This window comes from Lolium perenne, chromosome 3 (genome assembly GCF_019359855.2).
Source record: "Lolium perenne isolate Kyuss_39 chromosome 3, Kyuss_2.0, whole genome shotgun sequence".
NCBI lineage: Eukaryota > Viridiplantae > Streptophyta > Magnoliopsida > Poales > Poaceae > Lolium > Lolium perenne.
In genome coordinates this window covers 305,009,088-305,024,704 of record NC_067246.2, presented here as the reverse complement: position 1 = coordinate 305,024,704, position 15,617 = coordinate 305,009,088, and the positions used below count along the sequence as shown (strand labels likewise).

General features: G+C 47.3%; 1 protein-coding gene across 1 annotated transcript; it reads right to left on the bottom strand.

The window, feature by feature from the left end:
* Positions 1-5,712: 5,712 nt before the first annotated feature.
* Positions 5,713-7,858, bottom strand: LOC139838239 (uncharacterized). Its single transcript, XM_071827623.1, has 4 exons — positions 7,477-7,858; positions 6,276-6,478; positions 6,036-6,195; positions 5,713-5,954 (listed from the first exon to the last, which is right to left on the bottom strand). Exons 1-4 carry the CDS (start codon positions 7,856-7,858, stop codon positions 5,713-5,715), a joined length of 987 nt encoding a protein of 328 aa, XP_071683724.1.
* Between the last annotated feature and the right edge of the window lie 7,759 nt (positions 7,859-15,617).

Here is a 15,617-nt window from a genome sequence, read left to right as displayed (position 1 = left end):
GCACCCATACCGCTTCACCTTTAGAAAGAGAGCCTATGCTTTGTTATACATAGCAGCAACAAACCGGGTTGTGAGTGTAGTGGTTGTAGTTGAAAGAGAAGAGGAAGAAAAAACCGTCCGGAGGCCGGTATACTACTTGAGCGAGGTGCTCTCCTCTCAAAACAAAACTACCCTCACTTCCAGAAAATGACTTATGGCGTGTACATGGCCGCCACCAAGCTCAAGCACTACTTTGAGGAGCACCCCATGAAAGTGGTGAGCGAAGCACCAATTTCCGACATCATGTGCAACAAAGATGCCAGCGGCCGGATTGCGAAATGGGCAATCCAGATATCACCGTACGTACCGGTGTATGAAAGAAGAGATGCCATAAAATCACAGGCTTTGGCTGATTTCCTTGTTGATTGGGCGGAGATGCAGTACAAGCCGCCGGATCGTAGGATAGAATACTGGAAGATGCACTTTGACGGATCCAAGCTCAAGGAAGGTCTAGGTGCCGGTGTGGTGCTCACTTCCCCAAAAGGAGATCACCTCCGGTATGTTTTACAAGTGCATTTCAGGGCATCAAACAATGTCGCTGAATATGAAGCTTTGATCCATGGGCTTAAGGTCGCAAAAGAAATCGGTGCGCACCGGGTCATTTGCTATGGAGATTCAGACCTTGTGGTACAGCAGTGTTCCGGAGATTGGGATGCAAAAGATGCCAACATGGCCTCGTACCGGTTTCACGTGCAAAAGATTGCCGGGTTCTTCGAAGGATGTGAGTTTCACCATGTGCCGCGAGCAGAAAATGAGGCCGCGGATGCTTTGTCCAAGCTGGGCTCATCTAGGCAAGAAATCCCTCCCGGAATAGCTTTGGCTCACCTAAGAGTGCCATCGATCAAACCGAGCCCGGAGTCAGAATCAATTTTTGTACCAGAGTCACACGTAGTACCCATGGATATCGATGAACGGAACCCGGGGACTGCTCCGGCAAGCTCGGGGACTGCTCCGGTAGGCTCGGGGACTGCTGTACCCATACCGGAAGAAATGATGCTGGTGGATAGCATGGAGATAGACGCACCGGTGTTTTTGGTTCGAGAGATACCGTCATGGGTTAAACCTATTAAGGAATTCCTGATCAGCGGCACCTTGCCGGCTGACGAAAATGAATCAAGGAGGATACAAAGAAGGTCTAAAGCTTACACATTCATCAATGGTGAGGTGTACAAGAGAAGCGTTACCGGTGTCCTTCAAAGATGTGTGGAACCGGAGGAAGGGAAGGAAATGCTTGAGGAAATTCACCAAGGAGAATGTGGGCATCATGCTTCGTCAAGGGCGCTAGTAGCAAAGGTATTCCGGCATGGGTTCTATTGGCCCACTGCTTTGGAGAACGCTGAGGATTTGGTAAGAAAATGCAACGGCTGCCAGAGGTACGCCAAGCAAAACCATACCCCAGCATCCGGTTTAAAGACAATACCGCTAACATGGCCATTTGCTATTTGGTGCCTTGACATGGTTGGACCATTCAAAACTGCAAGAAGCAGCATGACTCACATCTTGGTCATGGTGGATAAGTTCACCAAGTGGCTGGAAGTAAAACCTATCGCAAAGTGTGATGGGCATACAGCTGTGAAATTCTTGAAAGATGTCATTTTGCGGTATGGATACCCGCACAGCATCATCACTGACAATGGAACCAACTTTGCTCAAGGTGAGTTCAAAAGGTTCTGTGAAGAAAAGAACATCCGGCTGGATTTGTGCTCAGTGGCACATCCACAAGGCAATGGCCAAGTGGAAAGAATGAATGCCTTGGTGCTTTCCGGTATCAAGCCTAGACTCATTGATGTGGTGGAAAAGTCACCGGGATGTTGGCTCGATGAGCTACCATCAGTACTGTGGAGTATAAGAACAACCCCAAACCGGTCTACCGGATACACTCCTTTCTTCATGGTCTATGGAGCAGAAGCGGTGATACCAACCGATATCATTCATGATTCACCAAGGGTACAGCTCTATACCGAGCAGGAGGTCAAAGAGGCCAGAGAAAACGATGTGGACTTGCTAGAAGAAGCAAGAGAGCTGGCTTTGGCAAGAACAGCCATTTACCAGCAAAACCTAAGACGCTATCATAACAGGAAGGTTAACCCGAGAGTTTTCCGGGAAGGAGATCTTGTACTTCGCCTGGTGCAGCGCACTGAAGGCCGGCATAAGCTCTTGCCACCATGGGAAGGTCCCTTCATTGTAAGCAAGGTGCTTCACAATGATGCATACTACTTGATTGATGCACAGGAGTGGAAGAAAGGAAAGGCGGACAGGTCCGGAGAGGAGAGCAAGCGTCCATGGAACGTAGCTCTGTTGCGCCCTTTCTACTCTTGAAGTGGTGGTGTAAGAAGTTCCTCTTTGTACCTTGTATGCTATGAATAAAAGATGCCGGAACCTTGAATGAATCTCGGGGACTACCCCAACTTAAGTTGCATGTAACTTGTTTATTTTTTCAGTTTACCGGTTGCTTATTGAATGTTTTTTCTTTCCGGTTTAGTAGTGTGCTAAATCCTACCGGAGTCTTCGACTCTGCTGCTGTCCGCAAACCGGCTTCATGGCAAGCAAGATAAACCGGTAGGAGATAAGCACATGAACTGCGAAAAGGGAGAGCAGGAAAGAACAATCCGGAAAGTTTAACTAACCCCGGTTAAACCGGTTTTTTGCAAAATTTCAAAGTTATTTCTAAGTTCAAGAAGATGTTTGTTTGGTGAAAGAACCTTGTGCTCATACGCCAAAGAACGCCCAGAGAAGGCAGGCAGAGCCAAGGCAAAAGAACCAAGTATGCATCAAATTGGATGCGGGAGCAATTGAGAAATCTTTGCAGTGCAGGATAAAATCAAAACCAAAAGCAAATTATGCTAAGGCAAACTCATAGATACTTAGCTACCGGTATAACCTACCGGCAGGAAATGTTGTAGCACAACCACAGGCAAACTTAAGTCTTACATCATAAGCCCCGGCATTCCGGGGCAGAATTTAACAGACATTGTCTTAAGGTAAACAGGGCCAACAGGCATAGCAGGCAAAGATATCGTAGAAGGTCATCGAGCAGGGGCGTCGGGTGGAGCAGCACCGGCCTCGGCATCTTCAGGAGGAGTAGCGCCGGCTTCGGGAGCTTCCGGCGGCGCGTCCTCGGCAGCTTCACCTTCATCTCCCTCGTCTTCTTCTTCCTCATCGCTGAGGTAGTCCTTGACGCCAGGAGGGGGTGGGATGAAGGTGCGGACCTCGGCATACTCAGCGAGCCGGTATGCCCGGTCCTGCCGCTTCGCGGAGAGCGCCGGGTCGGTGTCCGTGGGAGCGTCCGCGCGAACACCTTGGAGAGCATCCAGGTCAAGAGCAGGGTACCATGAGCACACGAGCGCGCAGCGCCGTGTCAGCTCCGGCACGAGCCGCGGAACACTGCCACTCGCGGATCCGGTGCCCGGCGTCATTAAGCCGCGAGGCGGTGAGGGTGATATTCCCCGGCAGCTCCTCCTCAGGCCACAAAACCTTGAAAACTTGGATGGCAGCGGCTGGCAGGTCAGCAAGAAGCCGGTCGACGGAGCGCATATGCTGAACACGCGCGGAGAGGGCGACAAGATAGTCGTACCCACCCCAGTGCGCATCCAGATTTGGAAATTCCCGCGCAATCCGATCCTCCCTCACCTTCTTTAAGGCAAAGACCTGGGATGCCGGGAAGTGCTCTACAGGAAGAAGGAAAAGCATAAACACGAGACACCGGAAAGAGTATGTCGGAAAAAACATGACGGAAAACGCACCCAACAAAGATAAATCTTCACAGGAAAAAGCTTATAAGCAAAAGAAGGGGCAAGGCAGGAGCTTACGGAGGGCTAGCGCATCTATCTGCATAACCAACCGATCGTACTCCCGGTGATCGGTGGTCATGGTATCAATAAGGCGCTCCGCTGCCTTCCGCGACTTCCTTTCCTCCTCCAGTTCTGCCGCGAGGACGGTGTTGGCGTTGGTGGAATCCTCCACAATCTCCGCCACCACGGCCTCCGCTGCTACCCGGGCGTCCTTCAAGGCTTGCTCATGCCGGAGCGCGGCTTGTATAGCCTGCTCCTTGAGCTCCCCCAGGGCGGTCTTCTGGGCCTCCAGCACCTCGTTGTGCTCCTTAAGGAGCTGCTCCTTCTCGCCTAAATACCGAAAAGAAAAGTCTTAACAGGCAACAATAGATCAAATGAAAAAAGAAAAGGGTTAGCAGAAAAAGATGGTACCTTGAAGCTTGGCAACCTGGGCCTTCAGGGCCTCGAGGCTAGCTTCCGGAACAACTGTTAAACAAAAAGTGCGTAAGTATCAAGGAAGGAAACATTCCGGTGAAAAGATACCGGAGGCAAAAGAAACAAACCTTGGCAGTGGCTGTGGGCCTCAGCAAGCTCCCGGTGCTCCCACAGAAGCTCCTCGAAGAGTTGCTTCCGGGTGTCAGCAGTGCTCTGTTTAAAAGAAAAATAGTTGAGAAAGAAACAAGGTTTCAACCCGAAACTCGGGATCCAGCGATGCGGTTTTCCGCATTTTTAAGATAAGTTTTGCGCTAAGAACAAAGTTCTTAACCCGAAACTCGGGACTGGCAATGCCGGTTTTGCGCGTTTCTAAGGTAAATTGTGTGTTAACAAGAAGGTGTTTAACCCGAAGCTCGGGGACTGGCAGTGCCGGTTTCACGCTAAGTTTTAGGTTAAAGTTTTGCGCCAAGAGCTGCGCTCTCACCACAAAACTCGGGGACTGGGAGAATAGATAAGACCCGGAGAGAAAAAGAAACCGGCATCAACAGAAATTATAAAAGAGATTTAGCAGAACTTACCACCACGTTGTTGGTGGCATCGTACCAAGCACTGTCGAACTCTTTCACGGCGCGTTTAAGCCGCGTGAAATGTTCTTCAGTAGACCGGGCCCCGGCGGGATCCGGTGCCGGAAGGCGATCCTTCCCCAGGCCGCGGGTAGAAGCAGAGATATCCGCCTCATTCCACTTCTGGGCATAAGGGAGAAGGTGCCCCAGGTCCTTGCCCGCGCGCTTCAGATTAACAATCCGGCCCAGGAGGCCGGTGGGCTTGTCTTGTGCAGCGAGCGCGGCGGGGCCAACGTGCAGCACCACATCTCCCGAAGCGCCAGAGGCGCCGCCCTCCACAGCCTTGCCGCGGGAAGCCCCGGGCTTGAGGAAAGTGGTGATCTTGGGAGTCCCCGACGGCGCCGGTTGCTTGGCCGCGGAAGGTCCTTGGCTAGGCGGCGGTGTCGGCGTGGCCTTGGGAGGAGAAGGTACCGGCGCGGAAGCATCCGGCGCGGTAGGGGAAGAGCTTGCTTCTTTCTTCTTCTTCTTCGGGGGAGGAGGAACCAGAGGTTCCGCCTGCCCGGCTTCAGTCTGGCCGGCGCCGATGTTGCTGGCGCCGGTGTCTTGGGTCTCTGGAGGGGAGGTGAAGTCCTCCTCCGCGCGGTGATCTGGAGGTGTTGGGGCCGCGCGCCCCGAACTTGTAGTGCCTCCCGAAGGGGAGGCAGAGGTGTTGCCGGCACCAGATGGTACCGGACTTGAGTGAGGAGGAGGAGTTGAAGTCCTCGCGGAGCCGGTGGAGCCAGCGGAGCCGGCAGAGCCAAGCTCAAGCGCAGGGCTGAGAGAAAGGAAGAACAGAGTAAGTTGGGAAAAAGCAACCGGAAAAGAACTCGGTGGAAACCAAGAAAGCATAAAAAGAAGATAAGAACTTACCCGGAAGACATCGGCGTCCGCTTCTGCTTATAGCGCTTGGTGCCCACCTGCTTCCCACCAATAACCTCAGTCCGAGGGCGTTTGCCGGAAGAAGCATGGCTGGGGCCGGCGTCGGCAGCTGGAGGATCGCTCTTTTGGCCCTCGGCCATGAGCTTGCCCAGAAACTCGTCGCCAACCTCGGCCTGCAGCGGGGGGACATGCTCATGGACCTGTGGTTTGTTGCTGGCTGAGGGAAGATCTACAGATTGGAAGTAACAAAAAGGGTATAAGAAAACGAACAGGAAAGCTACCTCGAGTATGGTCAAGTCATCAGACGAACCAGCAGGTTCCGGCGGAGACTTGCCGAGGCGGGAAGCTGGGGTCCGGCCCATCCTTAGATCCAGCCAATGAATGACAGGATCCGGATCGTACTTGTCCAGGGGCCTCTTCTGGCGAGGGCCTCGCCGGTCTGAATCGATCCGGGGGAAGCGGGCCTTGGCCTGAAAACAAAGGAAAAAGAAAGATTAGACACAAGTACAAAAGTTACCGCTAATACGACCAGAGCCGCATATCTTCTTACATCTTCGGACGGAGGGTTCCTGGCGCTGAGGGGGCAAAGGCCCCACTCCCAGTCATCCGGCATGTCAGTTTGGCAGATCTGACTAGCCTTAAGGACCACGTCCTCCTTGCTCGGGAGCCAGGCCGGTGATCTTAGTAGGATCACCGGGGCCGTACATCTCACTGATCTTGTGAGCACGCCGCTGGAGGGGAAGCACCCGGCGGCTGATGAAAGTGCGGATGATATCGTCGGAGCAGATGTCGGTGTCCTTCATCAACCTCTGCATGAAGCGCACCACCCGGTTCGTCTCGGCGTGATCCCTTCCGGGGTTGTACTGCCAATTAGTCTTGGCTGGAGGCGCCGGATTGAATGCCGGCAGGTTGATGAGGTCCTCGTCGCCCGCATTCCTCACATAGAAGAATGTCGTCTGCCACAAGCGGCAAGACTCGAGGCCATTGAACTTAAAAAAGGGGCTCCCTTGACGGGAGCCGATGATGCAGGACCCGCATTGAACGGGGGGTTTGGGGGCAGGAATGTCCTTGCCCTGGACCGAGTTGATCCGAAGGGAGAAAAAGCGGGCAAACGTCTCTCGAGCGGGACGGATGCCAATGTAGCCTTCCATGAAGGCCACAAAGCAGGAAAGGTAAAAAACGGCATTGCCGGGGAGATGATGAGGTTGGAGACGATAAAAATCAAGGAACTGACGAAAGAAGTCAGAGGCAGGAAGGCCGAAGCCACGCTCAAAGTGAGCAAGGAAAACAACAGTTTCACCGGGTTCGAGCACCGGTTGGATTTCGCCGCGAGGAAGCCGGCAGGTGACTCCTTCCGGAATCCTCCTGGACCGGTAGAGCCAGTCGATCTCGTATTGGGTCACGTCGGAACCTCTCCAGGCTCCGCGTGTCTTGTCCTTTCCGGAGGCCCGGCTAGATGTGCCGGTCTCTTGTTTCCGGCTGGACGTCTGACCCATCCGGGCGGCGTCGTCGGTTAGCCCACCGGAAGCGTTGCTATCCTGAGTGCTAGAGGTGGCCGCAGGGAGAGACTCTTCACTAGACATGGGGATCTAGAAGATGCCGAGATCTACCGAGAAACAGTTTTCCCCGAACGAACCCACGCGCGAAGATCTACGAGTAAGAAGAAAAGCAAAACAAGGAGCGAATAAATACTCTACCGTCCCAAGATCCAAAGTGCAAGAGGAAAGGGGTAAAGGCGCGTCGAGCCTAACCTGGGGCGGCGGAGTTGCGAGGGAAGAAGTTCGCTGGAGAAACGGCGAGCCTGCGACCGGCGAGGAAGTCCGTCGGCGGCGAGGCGAAGAAGTGCTTGAGGAAAGGCGAATGCGGCGGGCTCGGCGGAGTCGCTGCTGAGGATCTCCGCGCAGCGAAGTCCGGCGGAACGCAGGCGTGAGTTCGCCGGGCGACGGGCACGAACGAGCGGCGGAAGACGAAGAGCGGCGGAGAGCACGGAGGCGAAGAACTCTGTGCGCAAGGAAGTGGGGAATGCGGAGAAGATGAAGAGAGAGCGGCGGTTGCGCTTATAAAGGAGAAGGGAAATGGGCTGGAAACCGCTGGGCCGCGGCGGTTCGCCTCGCGGCCCACGGCGGTTCGCATCATGGGCCGCCACGTGTCAAGGAGATACACGCAAAAACAGGAGGCCACACGGAGATACCCAAAGGATCCAGAACGGCTAGTGGGATCCGCTGCGGTGCATTTAATGCGTGCGCGGGAGTCGATACGATGTGACAGCGGACACTGGCGCGTCAGTTACAGTGCGCATGTCACTGACAGGCGCGGGACCCGATATATTCTCGACTTCGCCGAGGAAGGAGTAAAGACACAAGGTGCCGGAAAAAAGAGGTGCCGGAACAAGCCTTGCGAAGAGAAGAAAAGGAACAAGGGTAAAGGTGCCGGAACTTAGCTCAAAAGATGAGTGGCTAAACCGGTATCTTAAAAAGATGAAAACCTGGCATGGTCTGTAGGAAAGAATCCTCCAGACTATACCAGCTTCGGGGACTAATGTTGGGGGGATAACCCCCGGTATGCCAAAGGCATGCCAAACCGGATGGTTTGAGCCATCAAGATACCGGTTTAATGTTCTTACCGGAAGCCTAGTAGGAATCCGGGAGAGCAAGGCTAAGCCGGTATCCCCAAAGGGGTATGCCGGAACCCGGTATAGAAGATACCGGAAAGGAGAGCCTGTCGGCAGGTCTGGTCAAAGATTCTCTTCAGAGCAAGAAGACAAGGATGAGCCAAGCAGAGTAACTTTATTCAGAGCCCTGGCACCAAAGAGAGAGGTGACGTCCAAAGAAGCCGGAGGACATCAGCAGCCCTGATAAAAGAAGGCCCCGGTGTCATCTATGATTAAAGTAGCTTTGTACAGTAGCCTGTTAAAGTAGCTTTGTACAGTAGCTCTGTAAAGTAGTTTGTCCAGTCAAAGATGCCATTAGGGTTTCTTGCAGTGTAAGCCACCCTCTCCCCTATATAAGGAGAGGGGGCAGCCCTTCTTCACGGGCAAGCAAGTATGTACGCGCGTGTGTAGGAAGGCAGAGCCTGTAACTTGTGAATCAATGAAAATGGTGATCTAGAGGGAGTTCTTCCTTGTGTCTTTCTTCTTCAACCTCTGGCCTTGGCCAAGTTCTTGAGGAAACCATCCGGAATCTCTTCCCACCTGATCGCAAACCCTCCCCCGAATCCTCTTGCGTCCATTCGGCCCCAATCTAAGCCATCCTATGGCATCTGCTCGTTCACCACGACGACAGACACACTAAGGCGGCGCGGCCTGGCCCTTGGCCACGCCGGCCTGGCGTGTGGGGCCCTCGTGTGGCCCCCTGACCTATCTCCTCCGCCTACTTAAAGCCTTCGTCGCGAAACCCCCAGTACCGAGAGCCACGATACGGAAAACCTTCCAGAGACGCCGCCGCCGCCAATCCCATCTCGGGGGATTCAGGAGATCGCCTCCGGCACCCTGCCGGAGAGGGGAATCATCTCCCGGAGGACTCTTCACCGCCATGGTCGCCTCCGGAGTGATGAGTGAGTAGTTCACCCCTGGACTATGGGTCCATAGCAGTAGCTAGATGGTCGTCTTCTCCTAATTGTGCTTCATTGTCGGGTCTTGTGAGCTGCCTAACATGATCAAGATCATCTATCTGTAATGCTATATGTTGTGTTTGTTGGGATCCGATGGATAGAGAATACTATGTTATGTTGATTATCAATCTATTATCTATGTGTTGTTTATGATCTTGCATGCTCTCCGTTATTAGTAGAGGCTCTGGCCAAGTTTTTGCTAGTAACTCCAAGAGGGAGTATTTATGCTCGATAGTGGGTTCATGCCTCCATTAAATCTGGGACAGTGACAGAAAGTTCTAAGGTTGTGGATGTGCTGTTGCCACTAGGGATAAAACATTGATGCTATGTCCGAGGATGTAGTTATTGATTACATTACGCACCATACTTAATGCAATTGTCTGTTGTTTGCAACTTAATACTGGAAGGGGTTCGGATGATAACCTGAAGGTGGACTTTTTAGGCATAGATGCATGCTGGATAGCGGTCTATGTACTTTGTCGTAATGCCCAATTAAATCTCACTATACTCATCATATCATGTATGTGCATGGTCATGCCCTCTTTATTTGTCAATTGCCCAACTGTAATTTGTTCACCCAACATGCTATTTATCTTATGGGAGAGACACCTCTAGTGAACTGTGGACCCCGGTCCATTCTTTTACATCGAATACAATCTACTGCAATACTTGTTCTACTGTTTTCTGCAAACAATCATCATCCACACTATACATTTAAACCTTTGTTACAGCAAGCCGGTGAGATTGACAACCTCACTGTTACGTTGGGACAAAGTACTTTGGTTGTGTTGTGCAGGCTCCATGTTGGCGCCGGAATCCCTGGTGTTGCGCCGCACTACATCCCGCCGCCATCAACCTTCGACGTGCTTCTTGACTCCTACTGGTTCGATAAACCTTGGTTTCTAACTGAGGGAAACTTACTGTTGTACGCATCACACCTTCCACTTGGGGTTCCCAACGGTCGCGTGCTGTACGCGTGTCAAGCTAAATTTCGGGCGCCGTTGCCGGGGACGTGAAGGAAAACTACATCACAGAGATTTCTAACTCCCTCGTCAACTACGCGCCAGCAAGTAAATTTCTGGCGCCGTTGCCGGGGAGATCAAGACACGCTGCAAGGGGAGTCTCCACCTCCAATCTCTTTACTTTGTTTTGTCTTGCTTTATTTTATTTACTACTTTGTTTGCTGCACTAAATCAAAACACAAAAAAATTAGTTGCTAGTTTTACTTTATTTGCTATCTTGTTTGCTATATCAAAAACACAAAAAAAATTGTTACTTGCATTTACTTTATCTAGTTTGCTTTATTTACTGTTGCTAAAATGGGTACTCCTGAAAATACTAAGTTGTGTGACTTCACAACCACAAATAATAATGATTTTTGTTATGCACGCCTATTGCTCCACCTGCTACCACATCAGAATTCTTTGAAATTAAACCTGTTTTACTAAATCTTGTTATGCGAGAGCAATTTTCTGGTGTTAGTTCTGATGATGCTGCTGCCCATCTTAATAATTTTGTTGAATTATGTGAAATGCAAAAGTATAAGGATGTAGATGGTGACATTATAAAATTAAAATTGTTCCCTTTCTCATTAAGAGGAAGAGCTAAAGATTGGTTGCTATCTCTGCCTAAGAATAGTATTGATTCATGGACTAAATGCAAGGATGCTTTTATTGGTAGATATTATTCCCCTGCTAAAATTATATCTTTGAGAAGTAGCATAATGAATTTTAAACAATTGGATAATGAGCATGTTGCACAAGCATGGGAAAGAATGAAATCTTTGGTTAAAAACTGCCCAACCCATGGACTGACTACTTGGATGATCATCCAAACCTTTTATGCAGGACTGAATTTTTCCTCACGGAACCTATTGGATTCAGCTGCTGGAGGTACCTTTATGTCCATCACTCTAGGCGATGCAACAAAGCTTCTTGATAATATGATGATTAATTACTCTGAATGGCACACAGAAAGAGCGCCACAAAGTAAGAAGGTAAATTCTGTCGAAGAAACCTCTTCCTTGAGTGATAAGATTGATGATATTATGTCTATGCTTGTGAATGGTAGGACAAATATTGATCCTAATAATGTTCCGTTAGCTTCATTGGTTGCCCAAGAAGAATATGTTGATGTGAACTTCATTAAAAATAACAATTACAATAATTCTAGGCCATATCCCGCTAATGGTAATTCTTATGGTAGATATGTTTCACCTAATGAGGAAAAGATGTTAGAAATTGAAAGATCTACTAATAACTTTATGCAATCCCAATATGAGCAAAATAAATTGTTTACTAAAACTATGAATGAACAATCTACCTTGTTGAAAAAATAGGAAATCAGCTTGAAAATCTGAATATGGAGATCTCTGGGTTGCAAACTAAACTTGCAAATGCTGAAAACCGAATCTCATACATGTCTGCGTCACAATCTTCTTTAATTAATAAAATGGATGCTAAACCTGAGGATATTGATAATAAAATTGTTACTACAGCAAATGCCATCCAAGTTAGAATTAATGAGAATATAAGATTGATGGCTGAATTGCGTGCTAGGTGGGAAAAAGAAGAAAATGCTAAAGAAGATAATATAGCTAAAGTTTGGACTATTACCACCACTAGTAATGCTAATGCTCCACATGTTGCTGCACCTCCTACTATTAATGGTAAAATAATTGGTATTGACAATGTTTCCACTTCTAATGCAAAGCGTGAGAAACTGCCTGAAGCTGCTAAAACTGCTAAAACTGCCTATGATAAAACTGCTGAAATTTTTTCCAACATTGGGGAAAATGATCCCATTGCTTTAGATTATAATGGTTTGGATTTTGATGATTGCCACATCTCTGAAGTTATAAAGTTCTTACAAAAACTTGCTAAGAGTCCTAATGCTAGTGCTATAAATTTGGCTTTCACGAAACATATTACAAATGCTCTCATAAAAGCTAGAGAAGAGAAATTAGAACGCGAAGCTTCTATTCCTAGGGAGCTAGAGGATGGTTGGGAGCCCATCATTAAGATGAAGGTCAATGACTTTGATTGAAATGCTTTATGTGATCTTGGTGCAAGTATTTCCGTTATGCCTAGAAAGATCTATAATATGCTTGACTTGCCACCATTGAAAAATTGTTATTTGGATGTTAATCTTGCTGATAATTCTACAAAGAAACCTTTGGGGAGAGTTGATAATGTTCGTATTACCGTTAACAATAACCTTGTCCCCGTTGATTTTGTTGTCTTCGATATTGAATGCAATGCATCTTGTCCCATTATATTGGGAAGACCTTTTCTTCGAACTGTTGGTGCTATCATTGATATGAAGGAAGGTAATATTAAATATCAATTTCCTCTCAATAAAGGTATGGAACACTTCCCTAGAAAGAGAATGAAGTTACCTTTTGATTCTATCATTAGAACAAATTATGATGTTGATGCTTCGTCTCTTGATAATACTTGATATACACTTTCTGCGCCTAGCTGAAAGGCGTTAAAGAAAAGCGCTTATGGGAGACAACCCATGTTTTTACTACTGCACCTTTATTTTATATTTGAGTCTTGGAAGTTTTTACTACTGTAGCAACCTCTCCTTATCTTAGTTTTGTGCATTGTTGTGCCAAGTAAAGTCGTTGATAGTAAGGTTCATACTAGATTTGGATTACTGCGCAGAAACAGATTTCTTTGCTGTCACGAATCTGGGCCTAATTCTCTGTAGGTAACTCAAAAAATTATGCCAATTTACGTGATTGATCCTAAGATATTTACGCAACTTTCATTCAATTTGAGAATTTTCATTTGAGCAAGTCTGGTGCCTCAATAAAATTCGTCTTTACGAACTGTTCTGTTTTGACAGATTCTGCCTTTTATTTCGCATTGCCTGTTTTGCTATGCTTGATGGATTTTTCTATTCCATTAACTTTCATTAGCTTTGTGCAATGTCCAGAAGTGTTAAGAATGATTATGTCACCTCTGAACATGTGATTTTTGATTGTGCACTAACCCTCTAATGAGTTGTTTTGAGTTTGGTGTGGAGGAAGTTTTCAAGGATCAAGAGAGGAGGATGATACAACATGATCAAGGAGAGTGAAAGCTCTAAGCTTGGGGATGCCCCGGTGGTTCACCCCTGCATATTTCAAGAAGACTCAAGCGTCTAAGCTTGGGGATGCCCAAGGCATCCCCTTCTTCATCGACAACATTATCAGGTTCCTCTAGTGAAACTATATTTTTATTCCATCACATCTTATGCACTTTGCCTGGAGCGTCGGTTTGTTTTTTGTTTTTGTTTGAATAAAATGGATCCTAGCATTCATTGTGTGGGAGAGAGACACGCTCCGCTGTTGCATATGGACAAATACGTCCTTAGGCTTTACTCATAGTGTTCATGGCGAAGGTTGAATCTTCTTCGTTAAATTGTTATATGGTTGGAAACGGGAAATGCTACATGTAGTAATTGGTAAAATGTCTTGGATAATGTGATACTCGGCAATTGTTGTGCTCATGTTTAAGCTCTTGCATCATATACTTTGCACCTATTAATGAAGAAATACATAGAGCGTGCTAAAATTTGGTTTGCATAATTGGTCTCTCTAAGGTCTAGATAATTTCTAGTAAGAGTTTGAACAACAAGGAAGACGGTGTAGAGTCTTATAATGTTTACAATATGTCTTTTATGTGAGTTTTGCTGCACCAGTTCATCCTTGCGTTTGTTTCAAATAGCCTTGCTAGCCTAAACCTTGTATCGAGAGGGAATACTTCTCATGCATCCAAAATCCTTGAGCCAACCACTATGCCATTTGTGTCCACTATACCTACCTACTACATGGTATTTCTCCGCCATTCCAAAGTAAATTGCTTGAGTGCTACCTTTAAAATTTCTATCCTCTACCTTTGCAATATATAGCTCATGGGACAAATAGCCTAAAAAACTATTCTGGTATTGAATATGTACTTATGCACTTTATCTCTTATTAAGTTGCTTGTTGTGCGATAACCATGTTCCTGGGGACGCCATCAACTACTCTTTGTTGAATATCATGTGAGTTGCTATGCATGTCCGTCTTGTCTGAAGTAAGGGAGATTTACCACTAGAATGGTTAGAGCATGCATAATGTTAGAGAAGAACATTGGGCTGCTAACTAAAGCCATGATCCATGGTGGAAGTTTCAGTTTTGGACAAATATCCTCAATCTCATATGAGAAACTTAATAATTGTTGAATGCTTATGCATAAAAGAGGAGTCCATTATCTGTTGTCTATGTTGTCCCGGTATGGATGTCTAAGTTGAGAATAATCAAAAGCGAGAAATCCAATGCGAGCTTTCTCCTTAGACCTTTGTACAAAGTGCATAGAGGTACCCCTTTGTGACACTTGGTTAAAACATATGTATTGCGATGATAATCCAGGTAATCCGAGCTAATTAGGACAAGGTGCGGGCACTATTAGTATACTATGCATGAGGCTTGCAACTTGTAGGATATAATTTACATAACACATATGCTTTATTACTACCGTTGACAAAATTGTTTCTTGTTTTCAAAACCAAAGCTCTAGCACAAATATAGCAATCAATGCTTCCCTCTGCGAAGGGCCTTTGTTTACTTTTATGTTGAGTCAGTTCACCTATTTCTCTCCATCTCAAGAAGCAAACACTTGTGTGAACTGTGCATTGATTCCTACATATTTGCATATTGCACTTGTTATATTACTTTACATTGACAATATCCATGAGATATACATGTTATAAGTTGAAAGCAACCGCTGAAACTTAATCTTCCTTTGTGTTGCTTCAATGCCTTTACTTTGAATTATTGCTTTATGAATTAACTCTTATGCAAGACTTATTGATGCTTGTCTTGAAAGTACTATTCATGAAAAGTCCTTGTTTTATGATTCATTTGTTTACTCCTGTCATTTACCATTGTTTTGATCGCTGCATTCATTACATGTGCTTACAATAGTATGATCAAGGTTATGATGGCATGTCACTCCAGAAATTATCTTTGTTATCGTTTACCTACTCGGGACGAGCAGGAACTAAGCTTGGGGATGCTGATACGTCTCCGACGTATCGATAATTTCTTATGTTCCATGCCACATTATTGATGATATCTACATGTTTTATGCATACTTTATGTCATATTTATGCATTTTCCGGCACTAACCTATTAATGAGATGCCGAAGAGCCGATTCTTTTTCTGCTGTTTTTGGTTTCAGAAATCCTAGTAAGGAAATATTCTCAGAATTGGACGAAATCAACGCCCAGGGGCCTATTTTCACACGAAGC

Excerpts from the sequence above, each read along its gene's own strand:
- LOC139838239 (XM_071827623.1), bottom strand. The coding sequence starts at position 7,858 with ATGCGAACCGCCGTGGGCCGCGAGGCGAACCGCCGCGGCCCAGCGGTT. Across the intron at positions 6,479-7,476 it reads TCGCAACTCCGCCGCCCCAG|CCGCCGGGTGCTTCCCCTCC; the intron begins GTTAGGCTCGAC and ends CACTTTCATCAG. Across the intron at positions 6,196-6,275 it reads GGAACCCTCCGTCCGAAGAT|GCCAAGGCCCGCTTCCCCCG; the intron begins GTAAGAAGATAT and ends CTTTGTTTTCAG.